Raw genomic sequence first — 17,008 nt, forward strand, 5'->3', positions numbered from 1 at the left:
CCCTATGACTATTTTGTGACTATCAATTTGTACTTCTTAATCTCTTCACCTTTTTCACCCTGCTCCGCAACCACTCTCCCATCACACCAATCAATATAGTAACCATATGACACCATGCATAGTAACTACAGTATTGACTATATTCCTTATGCTATACCCTACACCCCATGATTACTGTGTAACGGGAAATTTGTACTTCTTAATCCCTTTCCCTTTTCACTCACCCTTAATCCCCCTCCCATCTGGCAACCATCAAAATGTTCCCTGTATTTATGAGTTCGTTTCTGTTTTATTTTTTAATTTAGATTCCACATATGTGAAATCACATTGCATCTGTCTTTCTTTGTCTGACATATTTTACTCAGCACAATACCCTCCAGGTCCTTCCATGCTGCCATAGATAACAAGAACCCATTTCCATCCATGGTCAAGCAATATTCCATTGTATATAAGTACCACCTACTCTTTATCCATTCACCCACTGATAGACATCCAGGCTGCCTCCACATCTTGGCCATTGTAAACAATGCTGCAATGAACATAACGATGCACTCATCCCCTCAAAGAGGCATTTTAGATTTCTTAGAATAAATATCCAGAAGTGGGATTACTGGTTTCTTCTTTGTCTCTTGTTGTAGCCTTTGTTTTAAAGTCTGTTTTGTCTGGTTATAAGTATTTCTACCTCAGCTTTTTTTGTTTCAATTTTCATGAAATGTCTTTTTCCCATCCCTTTACTTTCAGTCTATGTGTGCCTTTTGATCTGAAGTGAGTCTCTTGTAGGCAGTATGTGAGGGTCTTGTTTTCTTATCATTCAGCCACCCTATCTTTTGATTGGAGCATTTAATCCTTTTACATTTAAAGTAATTGTTGATAGATATGTAGTTATTGCCATTTTATTATTCATGTTTTTAGTATCCCTCCCGCTCCCCCCCCCCCGGTCTTAAAGAAGTCCCTCTAAGATTCCTTGTAATATTGGTGGTTTGGTAGTAATGAACTCCTTTAGCTTTTTCTTGTCTGAGAAACTATCTGTCCTTCGATTCTAAATGATAACTTTACTGGGTAGTCAGTCTTGTCCTTATATATCCTTCTTTTCATAACATTGAATATTTCGTGCCAATCCCTTCTGGCCTGCAAAATTTCCGTTGAGAAATCAGCTGAGTCCTTTGTGGGTAATTCATTGCTTTTCTCTTGCTGCTCTTAAGATTCGTCTTTAACCTTTGGCATTTTAATTATGATGTGTCTTGATATGGGCCTCTTTGGGTTCATCTTCTTTGGGACTCTGTGCTTCCTGGGCTTGAATATTCATTTCGTTCACCAGGTTAGGAAAGTTTCAGTCATTATTTCTTCAAATAGATTTTCAATTCCTTGCTCTCTTCTCCTTCTGGTACCCTATGATGCTAATGTTGATACGCTTGTTGTTGTCCTAGAAGCCCCTTAAACTCTCATTCTTTTGGGTTCTTTTCCTTTTGGCAGTCCTGATGGTTTTCTGCTATCGTATCTTCTAAATTGCTGATTTGACCCTCTGCTTCGTTTAATCTACAGTTGATTCCCTCTAATGTATTCATTTCAGTTATTGTAGTCTTTATTTGACTGGTTCTTTTTTTGTTTTCTATCTCCATTTTTGGTTCCTCTTTGTTGAAATTCTCCCTGAGATCACTGGGCATCCTTACAACCAGTATTTGGAACTTTGCATCTGGTAGATTGCTTGTGTCCATTTTGGTTAGTTCTTTTTCTGGAGCTTTGTTGTTTTGAGACTTTTTTTGTCTCCCCATTTTGGCTGCCTCCCTGTGTTTGCTTCTATGTATTAGGTAGGGCTGCTACGCCACCTGGTCTTAGTAGAGTGGCCTTATGTACTAGGTGCCCTATGAGCCCAATGGTGCAGTTTCCCTGGTTACCAGAGTTGAGTGTTCCAGGTATGTTCCTTGTGTGGTTGTGTGTGCCCTCCTGTTGTAGCTTAGCCTTGGTTGCTATTTGAACGTCAATGAGGATTGACCCTGAGGCTGGTTTGTTGTGAGGACTGGTCATAACTACAGTGGAGGAGCTGTAGTGCAACGGCTGACCCTACAGAGCAGGGTTTGCTTTAGTGGGGCTCTGGTGCCTGCCCAGTCTGCCCTTTGGGTGTGTTGTCTTTGGAGGAAGCCAGGTGATGCTTTGGCTTAGTCCGAAGCCGGTCACCAGGAATGCCAGCCCTGGGCCTTCTGGGAAGGGACTTGCTGCAGGCCAAGTTTAGCTGCAACCCATGCCCGTCTCTGAGCCACCTGGTATGAGTCACAAAGTAATCTGCAGATGGCTGCTGATTGCACTAGGCTTAGAGGTGCCTCGAGAGGCCAATCTGGGAACTGAAGTCGGCTGTTGCTGTGCCAGGGTTTAGGGCAGCTAAACCCTGAAGTACAGTCCACGCCAAAGCCAGATGCTACTTGTTTGGGTTTTGTTGGATTTTTATGAAAATTTTCAGAGATTTTATGAGTCTGCAGCATAAGCTAAGATAGGTAGGCTGCACAGAAAAGCCACTGGAAATGGCTTGGGTATGCCTGAATGTTGGATGGGGCAGCTGAAAGATGATAGCCAGTTTGATGGCGACTCAGATATGGGGTCTGCCTGCATCTGCATGCTGAGAGGGCTGAGGGCTCAACAAAGAACAATGGCTTCTGCCAGCTCCTCTCTGGGAGAAAGCTGCCCCTCCAGCACTCACTCTGAAGCCAGACAATTCAGTTCCTCCCTGTATGGCCCTGATACCTTCTGAGCGGCTGCTGAGTGAGTCCGTCATCAAGTAAGGCCGTATGTGGCCCCTTTAAGAACACCTGGGAGTGCAACCACCCTGTCTCAGCCACAGTCTCTGCTGGTTTTCACAGCCAGAAGTTATGGGGACTTCTCTCCCTGGCACTGGAACTGAGCTGGGGAGCTTGCTGTGGAGCTGGGACCCCTCACTTCTCCAGAGGGTACCTCTGCAGCCAACATACCTCCCAATTTTTTTTTCAAGGACAATTTATATTTACTTATGGATGACTCTGAGTAAACATATTTCAAACATAGCAGAAGTTAGAATCTGGCAGGTGAAGCCATTTCTTGCCAATAGCTAAAGGTGGTCCACGAAAAGTGATGTGAACATCTTCAAGCTGAGGCCCTGGCTTGGGGCAAACAGCTGGTGGATGGACCTGGTCCTTCTGGCCTTAATGGGGGCCTCCGAGAAACTAATGTTTCTTATACTTATGCTTGATGTGTTTCCACAGCCCCTGGTTGATGTATTCATACATCAAGTCTGTGCCTTCATCGTAGGCTTGCTGGAAAAACGGCGCCCACAGCGATAACAAGGGTGAAGGTGGAGGTTCTACAGGACAGCAGGGAGTAAACCTCCCAGTCAATGTCAGGCCCACCCTGTTTCTCCCTCCCTCCCAATTTTTAATGGTCACAACCCATTCTGTGCCTCTGACCCTCCTACCATTCTCAGGTGGCTTCTTCTGTATGTCCTTAGTTGTAGGGCTTCAGTTCAGCTAGACTTCAGGAGAATCTCAATGACGGGTGTTCTGCAGTTTAATTGTAACTGATGTGGTCCTGAGAGGAGGTGAGCACATCGTTTACCTACTCCATCATCTTAACTGGAAATCCCCAGGAACATAATTTTGAAGGAGTTTATAACCCTGCATCTGCTAACAGTGCAACTTCTCTATCCATTTCCAGTGCCCCTCACCCTACTTTGCCAGTTACTAACTCACATACCACACATAAACATTCCCTACTTGCCCTGAAGGCCCCAGAAGCTATCTGTTGTTAAAAGCTACAACAATAGGAACTGCTACATCATCAACTTACTGATCATAACTAAGTCTCAGGGAGTTAGTATCATAAACAGTAATAACTTTTACCTGGAAGAAAGCCATAAAATTCAGTGATGGTTTTTAATATAGAAAATGACACATTTCTCTTTAAAAAGAAAGACAGAAAACAAATCTTAGCACACAGAAGTTAAAGCAACTATTAATCAAAAAAGTACAATAAACTTAAAAGGCCCCCTTAGCCTTCATACTAATTCTAATAAGGACTCCGTTTCACAGGAACCTAATCCTGAAGGTTTACCATAATGCCATAATTCTAACCCCTTGTCCCTGTTTAAAAGCAAAAGGGAAAGACTCAAATTCACAAGTAGATGGAAGCAATAATTACAGTACAGTAGAAATAAATCCAGTAGATAACTTCTGAACAAGTTACTTTATTCTGATGAAAAAAAGTAGTAGTTAGCAATGGAAAAGTTATCTTCCAAATAAGATACCACATACATAAAGTAATGGACTTAAAGCATATGACAGAAATGTAACACATAGGACCATCAATCTGGTTCTTGTTCCTCAAAAATAAATCCTCGTGTAGCATTGCCCCCAAAACATTTCTCTTGCTGCTAGAGCTCCATTCAGACTCCAGACTCCAGGCCAGGAGGCAGAGGGACACTGTTTCTCTGGTTATTTTCAGTATCTCAATCTTCAAGCAAGTAATTAGGGTTAACTACCAAGTAGGGATCATCTTCATAGCTCTCACTTCCTTCTGTGGAGCCTTTCAATCCAGCTTGGGTGAGCTCAATTAGAACATGATCCTGTGAAACACAAACATTTGTTCTCAGGTTTCCAGCAGTATTATAAAAATGCCCAGATACACAGGACTTGAGCTTTCTTCTGAATGCTTGCTACCAGCAATTTTTTTCATTTCTACTCCAGAAACTCCGAGAAAAAGGACTAAACCTTAACACCATTATCAGGTTCTGATAAACACCCTTCCCAGTAGGTAGTTAGTAGATCTTTTGACACCATAAACCTCCTTTAAAAAAATTAAGAAATATATAAGTAAGCTCAACAGACATTGTGATTTTATTAAGATTTCCTGGCATATCACATCAAGTACGTGTAAATATAATTTCAAAAAAGAACATAACACATGAAGTTTAAGATTATTTAAAATCCTCTGCTAAATATGTTCATCATTCTGTTTATCACTCTGACAAAAGTGTTTAGTTTTACTTAGTATTATGCTAATTTTAATTACTGGCCACTGAACTCTTTCATTCACCATCCATTTATTTAGAAGTAGAATCTAAAGATAACATGAAAAAAATTTTCATACTTATCTATGAGCTAATAAATAAAAGAACATGTCACATGGCTCAAAAATCTTGTTAGATTTCAAGCCAATGATGTACCTATGAGTCAGCCTAAAATGTCCACTAATGAGAACTCTTAGCCAAGCTCATATGGAGGAACTCAAGAAATAGTTATTTGATTCTAAGAAGGTGTGGCAAAGTCCCACAGAAGGACCACTAATGCCACTAGGAGGGCCTGGACACTTTCAAACACTCTATGTACTAATGTACCCTCACAGGAAGAACATTTAATCAGGCAGTACGAGTTCTCTACTCTTTTGCATTGAGTTAGCTCAGCCAGTGAGTCAAACGTAAAAAGGTAGTACCCGTTTAGATCAGTTATTTCATAATGTGTCCCAGAGTGGATTTCTTGCATGGGTCATTTTATCTTACACTGATCCCTGGAGGCACTAGGGAGGGGAGGGCCGGTCTGGTGCAAATACACTGCCCACACTAGGAGTTCACAGATGGACAGCTGGCTACACACAGCTGGAGGTTAGAGAGGTTGGGAGCTGGCGAGTCATCAGCGGCTGGGTTTAAGTTCACAGAACCAAATTAAGATCATTTAAGTCGTGAATGTAAATAGAAAAGAGGTTTGAGGACTGAGCACAGTACTCCATTTAAAAAGTGACAAGAGAAAGATTCACAAAAAGAGACTAAGAGGTAATAACCAGTGAGATGGGAGAAGACCCAGGAGAATATGTTGACTCAGAAGTAAACATAATATTTCTAGGAGTTATCAACTGTGACAAATGCTGACAGGTTGAATACTGAGAATGGCCAACTGATTTGAGTAGAGAAAGTATGCATGAAATGGTCCTTCAAACAGCAGGAGAATGAATTGACCAGGGAAAAGTAACAGCACAGGGCAGTGCTACTGTGAGGTCAATAAGATAGAATTATCTACTTGAGATATGCGGTCATGAATTTAAATAAAAACAGGCACACGTTTGTATGTGCCCAGATACTTTTAAGTGCTTGATATAGGTACAGACAAAGAATTATTAGATTTCACCAAGGCTCGAGTTTTGCAAGTAAAACAAAGAGTGAATGAAGTTGAAAGTAAAAGAAAAGAACAATGGCTGGGATGGACCACAGAATGTAAGCTGGGTAACAGAGGTAAGAATATGAGGAAGATGAAACGTAGAAAATAGGTAACAGTGGTCAGGATGTTTGAAGGCTTACGGTAACAGCAGTACAAAGATTAAAAACACTCAACTAAGAAGACCCTAAATCCACCTCCCTAGATATAACTTACATTTTGCTTTTTTTTTTTTTAGCAGAGGAAGTCAATTAATTGCTGTTAACTTTTACAAATCACAATTCTGACTAGACCCCAATGATTCAAAATAAATGAACATCTAATGAACCTACACAGATATGAGGCATGAGCTCCCTCCCTCATTAATACCCAGGCAAGCAAGTTCTGTACGTACATAGTGGATGAGTCGATAAATGACTTTCTCTATGATTCTCTTTTTATTTATAAGTTCCTCTTCAGAATCTATTTCTGATTCGATTTCCTTCAAGTACCAGTTAACAAGCTCACTCCTCTTTAATGCCGATTCATCCTCTTCTGCAACAAAAAAACACAATTTAAAAGGATTAAATTATCTTTCGAGCAAATTGTATTGTCAATCCTTGGGGTTTGCATACACAAGATAATGTACCGATTAGATAAACATCAAAAAGTCAGAAAGTACATCTGTTGAAATAAGGTTTGCAACATTCCAACATAAGCCTGAAATAACTTGTCATATTACTTGTATGACAGTATGCTTGACTTTATCCTGAAAAGAAAAATCTAATCAAATAGATTATAAGAAACAAGTTTCTTAAAGCGACTAAGATTTCAAAGTATGAAGGTGTTTCCTACATCTTCTTATGCTTTACCTGTAAGAATGTTTACCAAGAGCAATTGAAGCATAAACTAGGAATGAAATAACAGCAAGCAAAACTTCTTAAATATAACTTTTCCTCTTTGGAAAAAGGAAGACTTTACGGAAGTGAGGTCAGCTGAGAACTAAAATCCACAGGTATTCACTCAAAAAAATACAAATTAACAATTTATTCCAACAAGGTCTATCCATACTGACTGAACTCTGACTGCTTCTTGGAGTCCAAAGAACTCTAAATTCACAAGAGTAGTTGGAACCTGGATAACAACTATCATAGAAATAAAGTACAATAAAATTCTTAGTCTTGATTCTAGCAATTGCTAATACAATGCAACGTCAAAATAAGAAAATTCTAGCTTTACTGATAATAACGCCTTTGAAGTTTTATTATGGCTGCAGAGTAAGCATTCAAGATCATTGATAGATTTTGCAACTTGAAGCGAAACGACGCATTATATAATGAAACCAATTTTACCATAGGCTAATTGATAGAAACAGGAGTTAAAGTTCCAATGGCATCTCATCAATGTTATAACTAAACGACATTATTTGAGGACCTGCTGTACTGAAACTTCAGTGGTTTGCCCAAATGTTTCTTCCTAAGTGACCTCCTTGGTTTAAAGCTGTGCTCCCTCATACTGGACTAAAGAACAGCTGTCTACCTTAAGACTGAGAACTAGTAACTTATGTGGCTAGGTGAACAGTCTTTCGTCTCTTTTTAAGGAAAGGAAGAAGACCTAGAATTTATATATGGAATGCAGTGTTTGGGTGCTAATCATATCTTTACCCCATCAATGGTCTGCCATGCTGAAAACTTAGTTGCATGAGAAAGAAAGAGAATAATAATGAAGTGTAAATGTGAACACAAGAACACGTAAGCTCCCAAATCTTTTTATGTGAGGAAGGAGTGGAGGTAAAATCTGTTTGTCCCAGTGGCCTCTTTACTGACTTCTCTCCTCCCTCTCACTGGTCCATAGTTCTCAGGAAAATGAGGGCAGAAATTACAGAGCTCAAATCTTTAGTAAGCGAAGACAATCTTGGGTGTTCTTTTACTCCATCTCAGATAAGACATTGTGTTGACAGAATCTGAAAGCCAGCATACTGGAACTTTTAAATAAGAATGACCTGATGGTTCACCACCAAATTAAAGTTTTAAGCACGATTCCTTGATTTCATAATTTTTCCTTCTGCCGTGTGGCTAACTATAGGTTGATAAAACTTGGAATAGCATGGTAAAGCAGTTAAGGGTAGGAAATGTACTAGTGTCCAGATATCACACTTTACCTGTGGAGAAATGAAGGTTTCACTTCATTGTACTTGTGCTGACAGAGTATTTTGAGTTCCAATTACTTGCCTATGAAATATACATACCCTAGGAGTTCATACATTTTAAATAAAGCCACTGTAAAGAATAGTGATTTTGCATCTGTAGAAACATTTAAATGCTCATATATTATCAAACCCCAAATTATGCTTTAAAACTATTAAAATTGGCCAAGAACATTAATAATAATCCATAAACCTTTGTCTGACAACAAACTGGTGGGGAAATGTCCCAGTTGGTAGATATATCGATACCTGCAGATCTTTGCCAAAGTGAGCTTGTCTAAAAATTTATCATCTCTTCCGACCAAACACAATTTTTAGCAATCAGAGGTGGTTTATGTGAATATAGCTCACGTAAATGACTGAGCATATGAGCCACACACACTAGGTAGAACCTCACCTTCTTCCATCTTTCTGAGGTGAAGCACGATAAGGTTGGAGATTCGGCAGTATTCGGAGAAGCCCAGTTTTAAGGAGGCTTTTGGCACAGAATCCTGGTTTATGCCTTCACTGTGGCCGTTGATTTCATTCACAGGAGCAGGGCTGTCAGCATGACCTAAGTGAAACATCAACCACGTGAATCTTCTTCCTGTGCCGCCAATACTCCCTTGTCAAAGGTTTATAAATATACTACCTTATTTTAATACCAATTTCAAAACAAGCACAGAGGTATACTCAGTACTTAAAAGTTTTACAAATAAAAATTAAAAGCAAATTTGTAAATGCCCCTAGTGAAGACAAACTAATTTGGAAGGAACGGGAAGAATGAGAGATACAGATTTCATAATGTAAAAGTGCATTTGCAATATTGTCCACAAAATTTTAAATTCTGATTTTTCAGTTTTAATATACTCAAGAAAATGTTTTTAATTCAAAAGCAAAATAACAATATAACAATACAAATAAGGCTGGGGAATTAGGAAGTGTGATCAAACTATACAGTGAATGTTTAAATTAAAAAAAATTTATTACAGTAAAAGACACATTCCCATTAATCCCCCTCAAAATACTCCCCCTTGCTTTGAATACACTTATTCCATCGTTCTTGCCACTTTCTGAAGCAGTTCTGGACGTCCTCTTTTGTGAGTGTCTTTAGTTGTGCTGTCTCCATGTCCTGAACCGATTCAAAATGTTTTCCTTTCACGGTCACTTTGACTTTAGGGAAGAGCTAGAAGTTGCACAGTGCCAGATCTAGTGAATAAGGGGAATGACGACACACCGTAATGTTTTCATTGGACAGAAATTGCTGTATCAGAAGTGATGTGTGACACTGAGCGTTGTCATGATAGAGGATGAAGTAAAGACACTCAAAAGAGGACTTCCAGAGCTGCTTCAGAAAGTGGCAAGGATGATGGGACAAGCGTGTTCCAAGCAAGGGGGAGTATTTTGAGGGGTATTAATGGCAACATGTCTTTTACTGTAATAAATTTATTTAAACATTCACCGTATCTTTTGATCACACCTCATAAGGCCACTCTCACCATTTTGGTGTGTTTTGTCTTTTAAGCGTATATATATATATATTTTATATCAACTAGTTGGATTTTAACTTGTAAACCGTTCATACAATTCAATATCCATTTTTTCTCTTTTGCTACATATATAAACTTCAAAACCATCCACTAGTGCACTTTTACCATGACATCTCAGAGAACATCTAGTCCCTAATTCCAGAACAGTCATATGGACAAACATCTCACCATTGATGCCATCTGGACCCTCATCTACCTCCATCTGGGCCTCTTCTTCTTGATCTAAATTGACATCAGGTGTTTCCACACGGATGATTGATTTGTTCAGTAACCTGAAAGCTTCCTTCACATGTTTAGGCTGGACCTAAACCAATCAAGATGAGGTACATTGTTAAGTCAATCCCCTTGCTACACCAAATAGATTTTCTTCATAGGAAATTACAGTGGTATTCTGGTTTTCTCACACTCTCCCTCTTACAACACACATAAAATATGAGATAGTACCATAAATTTATCAGGATGGCTAAAAAGACCAACAATATCGAGTGTTGGGAAGAATGTAGAACAACTTTTATTCACCGCTGATGGGAATATAAATTGATACAACCATAGGGAAAGCTGTTTTGGCAGTCTTTACTAAACTGAACACATGTACAACCTCTGACCCAACAATTCCACTCCTAGGTATATATACCCAACAGAAATGTACACATACACACATCATATTGAACAAAAGACATGTATATCCCATGAGAATCCAAACTGGAAACTATCTAAATGTCGCTTGACAGAAGAATGGGTGGATCACTGTGATACATTCATTGATAGAGTATCATTAAAACAAACTATGGCTACACAAATTACAGATGATTCTCTTAGTGTTCATGCTGTATGAAAGAAACCAGACACAAGGTAGAACATATTCTACGACTGTACTATATAGACTGTAGAAGCAGGAAAAAACTAAGGTGACAGAAGTCAGAAATCAGAATAATGGTTAACCTTAAATCCTCACATACATGGTCAAACAATCTTTAACAAGGATGCCAAGACCACCCATTGGGGAAAGACAGTCTGTTTAACAAAAGATGTGGAGAAAACTGGATATCATATACAAAAGAATGAAGCTGGATGCTTGCCTTATACAATATAGAAAAATTAACTCAAAATGGAGTAAAGACTTAAAACTCTAAAACCGTCTATAAGAAAACGGGAAAGCTTCATGACATTGGATTTGGCGATGGTTTTTTAAATATGACATCAAAAGCACAGGAAACAAAAAATAAAATCGACAAATGACACTCTAGTCAATTCAAAAACTTGAGTATCAAAGGAAACAATCAATGAAGCAACCTACAGAATAGAAAATATATGCAAATTTTATCTGATAAAGGGTTAATATCTAAAACATAAAGAATATTCATTAGAGCATTATTCACAATAGTCAAGAGATAGAAGCAACCTAAGTATCCATTGACAGATGAATGGATAAAGAAAATGTGGTATATACATACAATGGAACATTATTCAGTCTTAAAAAAGGAAATCTTGTCACACGCTACAACATGGATGAACTGTGAGGACATTATGCTAAGTGAAATTAACCAGTTACAAAAAGACAAATAGCTCTATGATTCCACTTATGAGGTACCTAAAGTAGCCAAACTAGAAAGTAGAATGTTGGTTACCAGGGGAGATCGTGTGCAATGGATAGTTTCAGTTTTGCAAGATGGAAAAGTTCTAGAGATCTATTGTAGAACGATATGAATATACTTACCACTGCTGAACTGTACATTTAAAAATGGTTATGATGGCAAATTCTGCTATGTGTTTTTAACCACAATTAGAAAAAAAGTTGAAAACAACCTAATTAGCCATCAGTAGAGAATGGTTAGAGTACCATGTAGTCATTAAAAACAAACAGAGAAAAAGAATAATAGTTATCTTTAGTGAAGGGTGGTAATACTTGTAAGGAAACAGAAAGGGAGGTTTTTGGAGTTTAGTAATTAAAGTTCTACTTCCTGATCTGTGTATAGGTTACACAGGTACGTTCACTAAAGTTAAAAAATAAGCTGTACACTTGTAATTTTTGCATTTTTCCGCATGTATATTTTGCTTTAACAAAAAAGCTTACTTAAAAGAAAAATGAAATGTCTATTTTTGGGGGGGGATTGTTTTAGGGCCTTTTACAAATAACCAACAGTCTCTCTAAATCTTCTCCTTCCCCAACCAGCTGAGCCCATAACAACAGATAAACTCAGTAGAGTGGTCTTTTTTTCTCTCAAAAATATGCTAATTCAAGGAAACTTTAAGTCATTTAATCGATATCAAGACATATTCTAGTAAACGTAGTGGTCTATACAACTAAACAAAGAATATTTTGGAAAAAGAAAAAGATCAAGTTATTTATGGGAGAAAAATTAACAATCAACGGCTGGTCTCAGATTTCCCCATAGCAACAGTTAATGTCAGAATACAGTGGAAAAATTCACAGAAAAGAAAGTATGTGCCAAAGGTTGTACATCAAGCCAAACTGTCATTCTGGAAAAAGCTACAAATAAATCATGCTGAACATGACACTAAGAGAATATTATTCTCACAAATGTCTTTTTGTTACTTTCATCAAATTCTTCTTAAGAAAGGGCAAATTTTAATCAGCCAAGAGATGGATTAGAAAATCAAGACAAAATAATCTCCACTGAACCTTGTATATATTTAGCTACAAAACTAAAACAAATGTGGGAATTAAGAGTAAGAGAACACAACTGAAATGGTATATGCACTGAGGATAAGTAATATTAACTAATAACAATGGGAAGGGAATGGAAGAGAACAGGAAGACCACAGAAATAAATTTGCTGATTGCCTCTCATCTATAATAGATGAGTCAAAGTATGGTAAATCAAGTGATAGATAAACGTATCTGACTGCAAAACGGTAAACATTAAGATATTATTTACTAAACTCGGGGTTGACAGGGAGGGGAGTCGGAAATATAAAATACACTAATTTTATCACCGTTCACAGTAGGGAACCAATAGATAACTAAGGGCATAATATCAAGCTGTAATAATAAAAATTACCACTAAAATAAAATACAAACTTTCTGAATAGCAAAACTGCATGTGTAAGCAAAAGCAAAGAGGTCACATGATGAAAAATCTGTTCAACTATAAAAAGAAAAAACAAAATAAACCTCTCTCACACCACTAAATATAAATGGGTTTCACTATGTATTAAAAACAAAAAGATTTTCCATTTGAGTCACTAAACAAAACAAGTCCATGTTCTGTGTATGTATGTTATACACAACACATATACATATGTATATGTATATATATGATACACTTAAACTTATTGGGAAATGCCAATAAGTAAAATGTTAGGCAAGGTATACCAGACAAAGAAAGTTGAGTTCATGCCAACAAGCATTGAGACAAAGAAAGGCACACACTAAAGTTAGAGGGTACAAATCACAATGAAAATACATATCAGTTAAGAGAGCAAGAATATTAATGCAGAAATTACAGGGTAGATGAATACAGAGACAATAATTACATTATTGGTAGAGAAAAAAAAACTATTAAGACTTAATTTAAGTCTCAATTTAGAGAAGATACAGACCAAAAAACCTACAAGAAACAGAAGGCCTATATAACATAAGGTAATCTCCCCCTTTATAGATACACACACCAAAAAAAATGTATGCACATTTTAAAAAATGAAAAAACTATTAATTGTAATATTCAATATATATCGATAACAAAAGATGAATACAAGTCACATTTGACTTCTGCAATTACAAGAGGTGCTCAAAGTGGTTACCATCAGCGTCCAGACACTTCTGATTACAGTGAACTACTGCTTGAGCAATAATGACCATCTCTTAAAATGAGTATACTTTTTTTTTGGCATCCCTGGTGTGTGTGTACACACACACACACAAAATAAATTTGTATATTGTAAACAGACATTAGGTCTTTCTTTAAAGTTCCCATAGAACATTTATGAAAATTGGCATCAGGCTACAAAGAAAGCATCCATAAATTCCAGAAAAACAAAACCTAAATTAGAAAGAGATTATTTTCTTATCACAATGTAAAAATGAAAACAAGCAAACAGAAAACACATTCTAAATGGATATTAATTAATTAATTAAACTATTAAACAACTCTTAGAAGTGCATAATTTTCCAGGAAAATTCAGCTTACCAAAACCAACTCAAGAAGAGATAGAAAATCTAAACAAGACTGATTTCCATGGCAGAAATTAAGAACCATGAACCCAAATTATACCAGACTCAGAAGATTTTATTTGAGAATTCTTACTATAAAATTGAAAATAATTTCAATGTAACAGAAAACTGTTTTAGAGTAAAAAGGGGAAAACTTGCAAAATTTTTTCATGAAATAACTATGATTCCAAAACAAAGTCTGCAAAAACAAACAGAAACACCTAGAGACAATTTCATTTTTGACCATTGCTTTAAAAATTCTAAATAACAGCAAATAGAAGCCAGCTGCATTAAAAGACCAAGTAGGATTTATTCCAGAAATTCAAGGATGGCTTGATATTAGAAAGTCTGTAAGTTTATTTTCCACATTAATAGATCAAGGAGGAAAAAAAATCATGATTAACTCTATAGACACTGAAAAGACATCTGGTAAAACAATCTACTTGCCAAAAACATTCAAAATAGGAATAATAAATGTCTATTTCCTATTGATAAAAACATATCTCAGCCACAGAGGCCAAGAAAAAAATGGCCCAATGTTATCACTATTAGTACATATTGTACTGCAATTGAAAAAGCCAAAGTAAAGTAAATTAGTGGAGAAAACGGGAAAAGATTAAAATAAAGTTTATTTTTCGTTAAGACTGGAAAGAAGAACATATGCCACTACACCATTTGCAGATAAGAATAATATCTGGGAAATCAAGAGATTCACTGAACAATTACTACAAACAATAAAAGATGTCAGTAAGGTACAAAACTAGCATACAGAAACCAATACTTGATTATATACAAACAACAATGACCAGTTAGAAAAAAAAAAGTCCACCTTCAAAACCCAAAAGGGAAAAATATCAAATAATAAATTCAGTACGAAATATGCAAAAACTATATGAAGAAAAGTTTAAAACCTACTAAATGAAATAAAAGAAGGCTTAAGTGGAAAGACACTGACAGCTGTGGCAGACATCAGTGTTGCTCACAAATGTTTGCTTCTCTCATTCTAGGCAATCAACAGGAAGGCCATCTTGATCCACTTGGATTTAGGCACGGCTGTTGTTAATTAATCAATGAAATATGAGCAGCAGTGCTGTGTCATTTCTAGACAGAAGTTTAACAGAAGGCATGTGATTCACCATCTTTTCTTTTCTCTACCTTTTGTGATCAAGGAAACAAGCAGATATCAAAAAAGAGCCTTCTATCAGCCTGAATCTGAGTGACATGAAGAGCCCCTTGTTGACATAAGTAAACATGTAGCACGAGCAAAAAATAGTTTAAAATGGCTGAGATTTTTACAGCAGCGTAACCTAGATTCTAACTGCTATACTGTTTTCTCGGATAGGAAAAAACCGTCATAAAGATGTTAATTCTCCCTATTAATAAATTTAATGTGCTTTCAATAAAAATATTGCTAATTACTTTTAAAAACGAAGTCAGCTGATTATTAAATTCATAACAGCCAAAAAAGAAAAATGCAGTGGAACTAGCTGTACATTGAAAATACAAAGCCCCATTGATTAACATATTGTGGTACTAATGCAGGAGGAGGATGACAGACCAGTGGAACTGAACAGAAAGTCCAGAAAGAGATCCTAACAAATCCAAGAGTTTAATATATAATAATGGCACACCAAATCAGCATGGAAAAGATGGACTGTTCAATAAGTGGCTTTGGAACAACTAGGAAACTAGCTGAAAAAGAATCAAGTGATTCATACCTACATCTTACAGCATAATAAATACCAAATGTTTGAAAGATTTAAGTACAAACAACAAAAACATTTAAGAGCGTGAGGAAATCCTGAGAGAATTCATTTATAATCTTAGAGAGGGAAAGGACTAGTAAAACAATAAATAAAAAATACACAAAGAATATGATCGTAAAGATAGAAAGGCTCTTAAACATATGCAAACATACTCAATTTCATTCAGAAAATATATTTGTGTATATATGCATATACATGTGTGTGCTTATTTTCATATCATGGATTTGCTACCTATTTAAAGACCAAAAAAAAGAGAGAAAGAAAAATCTATTAAAGATTCCCAAGAAGGGGTGATGGTTAGCTCAGTTGGTTAGAGGTTGGTGCTAATAACACCAAGGTGGCCAGTTTGATCCCCGCATGGGCCACTGTAAACTGTGCCTTAAAAAAAAAAAAAAGATTCCCAAGACACATCAGTTCAATGACACTCACTCAGGAAACATCGCAATTGGGGAAAAAAGGTACAAATGTTAGCATGGTTTAAGATTCCCCTCCACAACCTATTCCTTTTCTGCAATTCCACTATATTCTGCCAGATACTCTATGCTCTTGTTAAACTTTCCACTCTCACTCATTTTAAAACTGCCTATCAAAATTCTACAAACCCTTCAGTAATCAGGTTTAAATGCTGGCACCTCCCTAAACCCTCCTCATTCTTTAGGAAAGAATTAATTGATCTCTGTACTCTGTCTTTGCTGGTGACACTCCACCCTCTTATAGTTCACATGCTTAATTAAGTATGTCTTGCTCCTACCACATTATCGGCAATGGAAGGCAGGGGCTCTGATTCATCTCTTATCCACAAAGATGTCCATTAAATGTCAGGTCAATCAAAGAATATTAAATGAGCTAGTGTGAAAGTACTTTGTAAACAGTAAAGCACCCTATCGAGGAATTTGAAAAATCAAAAAAGCCAAAAAAAAAAATCTATGGAATAGAAATTGGTGATTGAAGTCAGAACAATGGTCACTTCTGGGAACTGGGCTAAGACTGAAAAAGGGCAACAGGGAACTTTCAGCGATAGAAATGTTCTTTATCTTGAGAGGGATGGTCAATAAGGGTTTTATATATATATATATATATATATATATATATAAACGTCAAAGCTATACATTTTCCTCTGTAAATTATTCATCAATCATAGCATTAAAAAGAATAGCCAAACACTTTTTTCAAACAAAACCTTACAT

At 36.7% G+C, this 17,008-nt stretch overlaps 1 protein-coding gene across 1 annotated transcript in view; it reads right to left on the reverse strand.

Moving 5' to 3' along the window:
* Positions 1 to 4,191: 4,191 nt before the first annotated feature.
* MCM6 (minichromosome maintenance complex component 6) overlaps positions 4,192 to 17,008 on the reverse strand; it is a 34,270-nt gene continuing 21,453 nt past the window's right edge. Inside the window, exons 14-17 of the mRNA XM_081051116.1 lie at positions 10,050 to 10,185; positions 8,750 to 8,905; positions 6,562 to 6,701; positions 4,192 to 4,585 (exon numbers count right to left, since the gene is read on the reverse strand). Coding sequence (XP_080907242.1) covers positions 4,469 to 4,585; positions 6,562 to 6,701; positions 8,750 to 8,905; positions 10,050 to 10,185 — 549 coding nt within the window. The 3' untranslated portion in view covers positions 4,192 to 4,468. The remainder of the gene's footprint in view (positions 4,586 to 6,561; positions 6,702 to 8,749; positions 8,906 to 10,049; positions 10,186 to 17,008) is intronic.

This window comes from Rhinolophus hipposideros (assembly GCF_964194185.1).
Source record: "Rhinolophus hipposideros genome assembly, chromosome: 6".
Lineage (NCBI taxonomy): Eukaryota > Metazoa > Chordata > Mammalia > Chiroptera > Rhinolophidae > Rhinolophus > Rhinolophus hipposideros.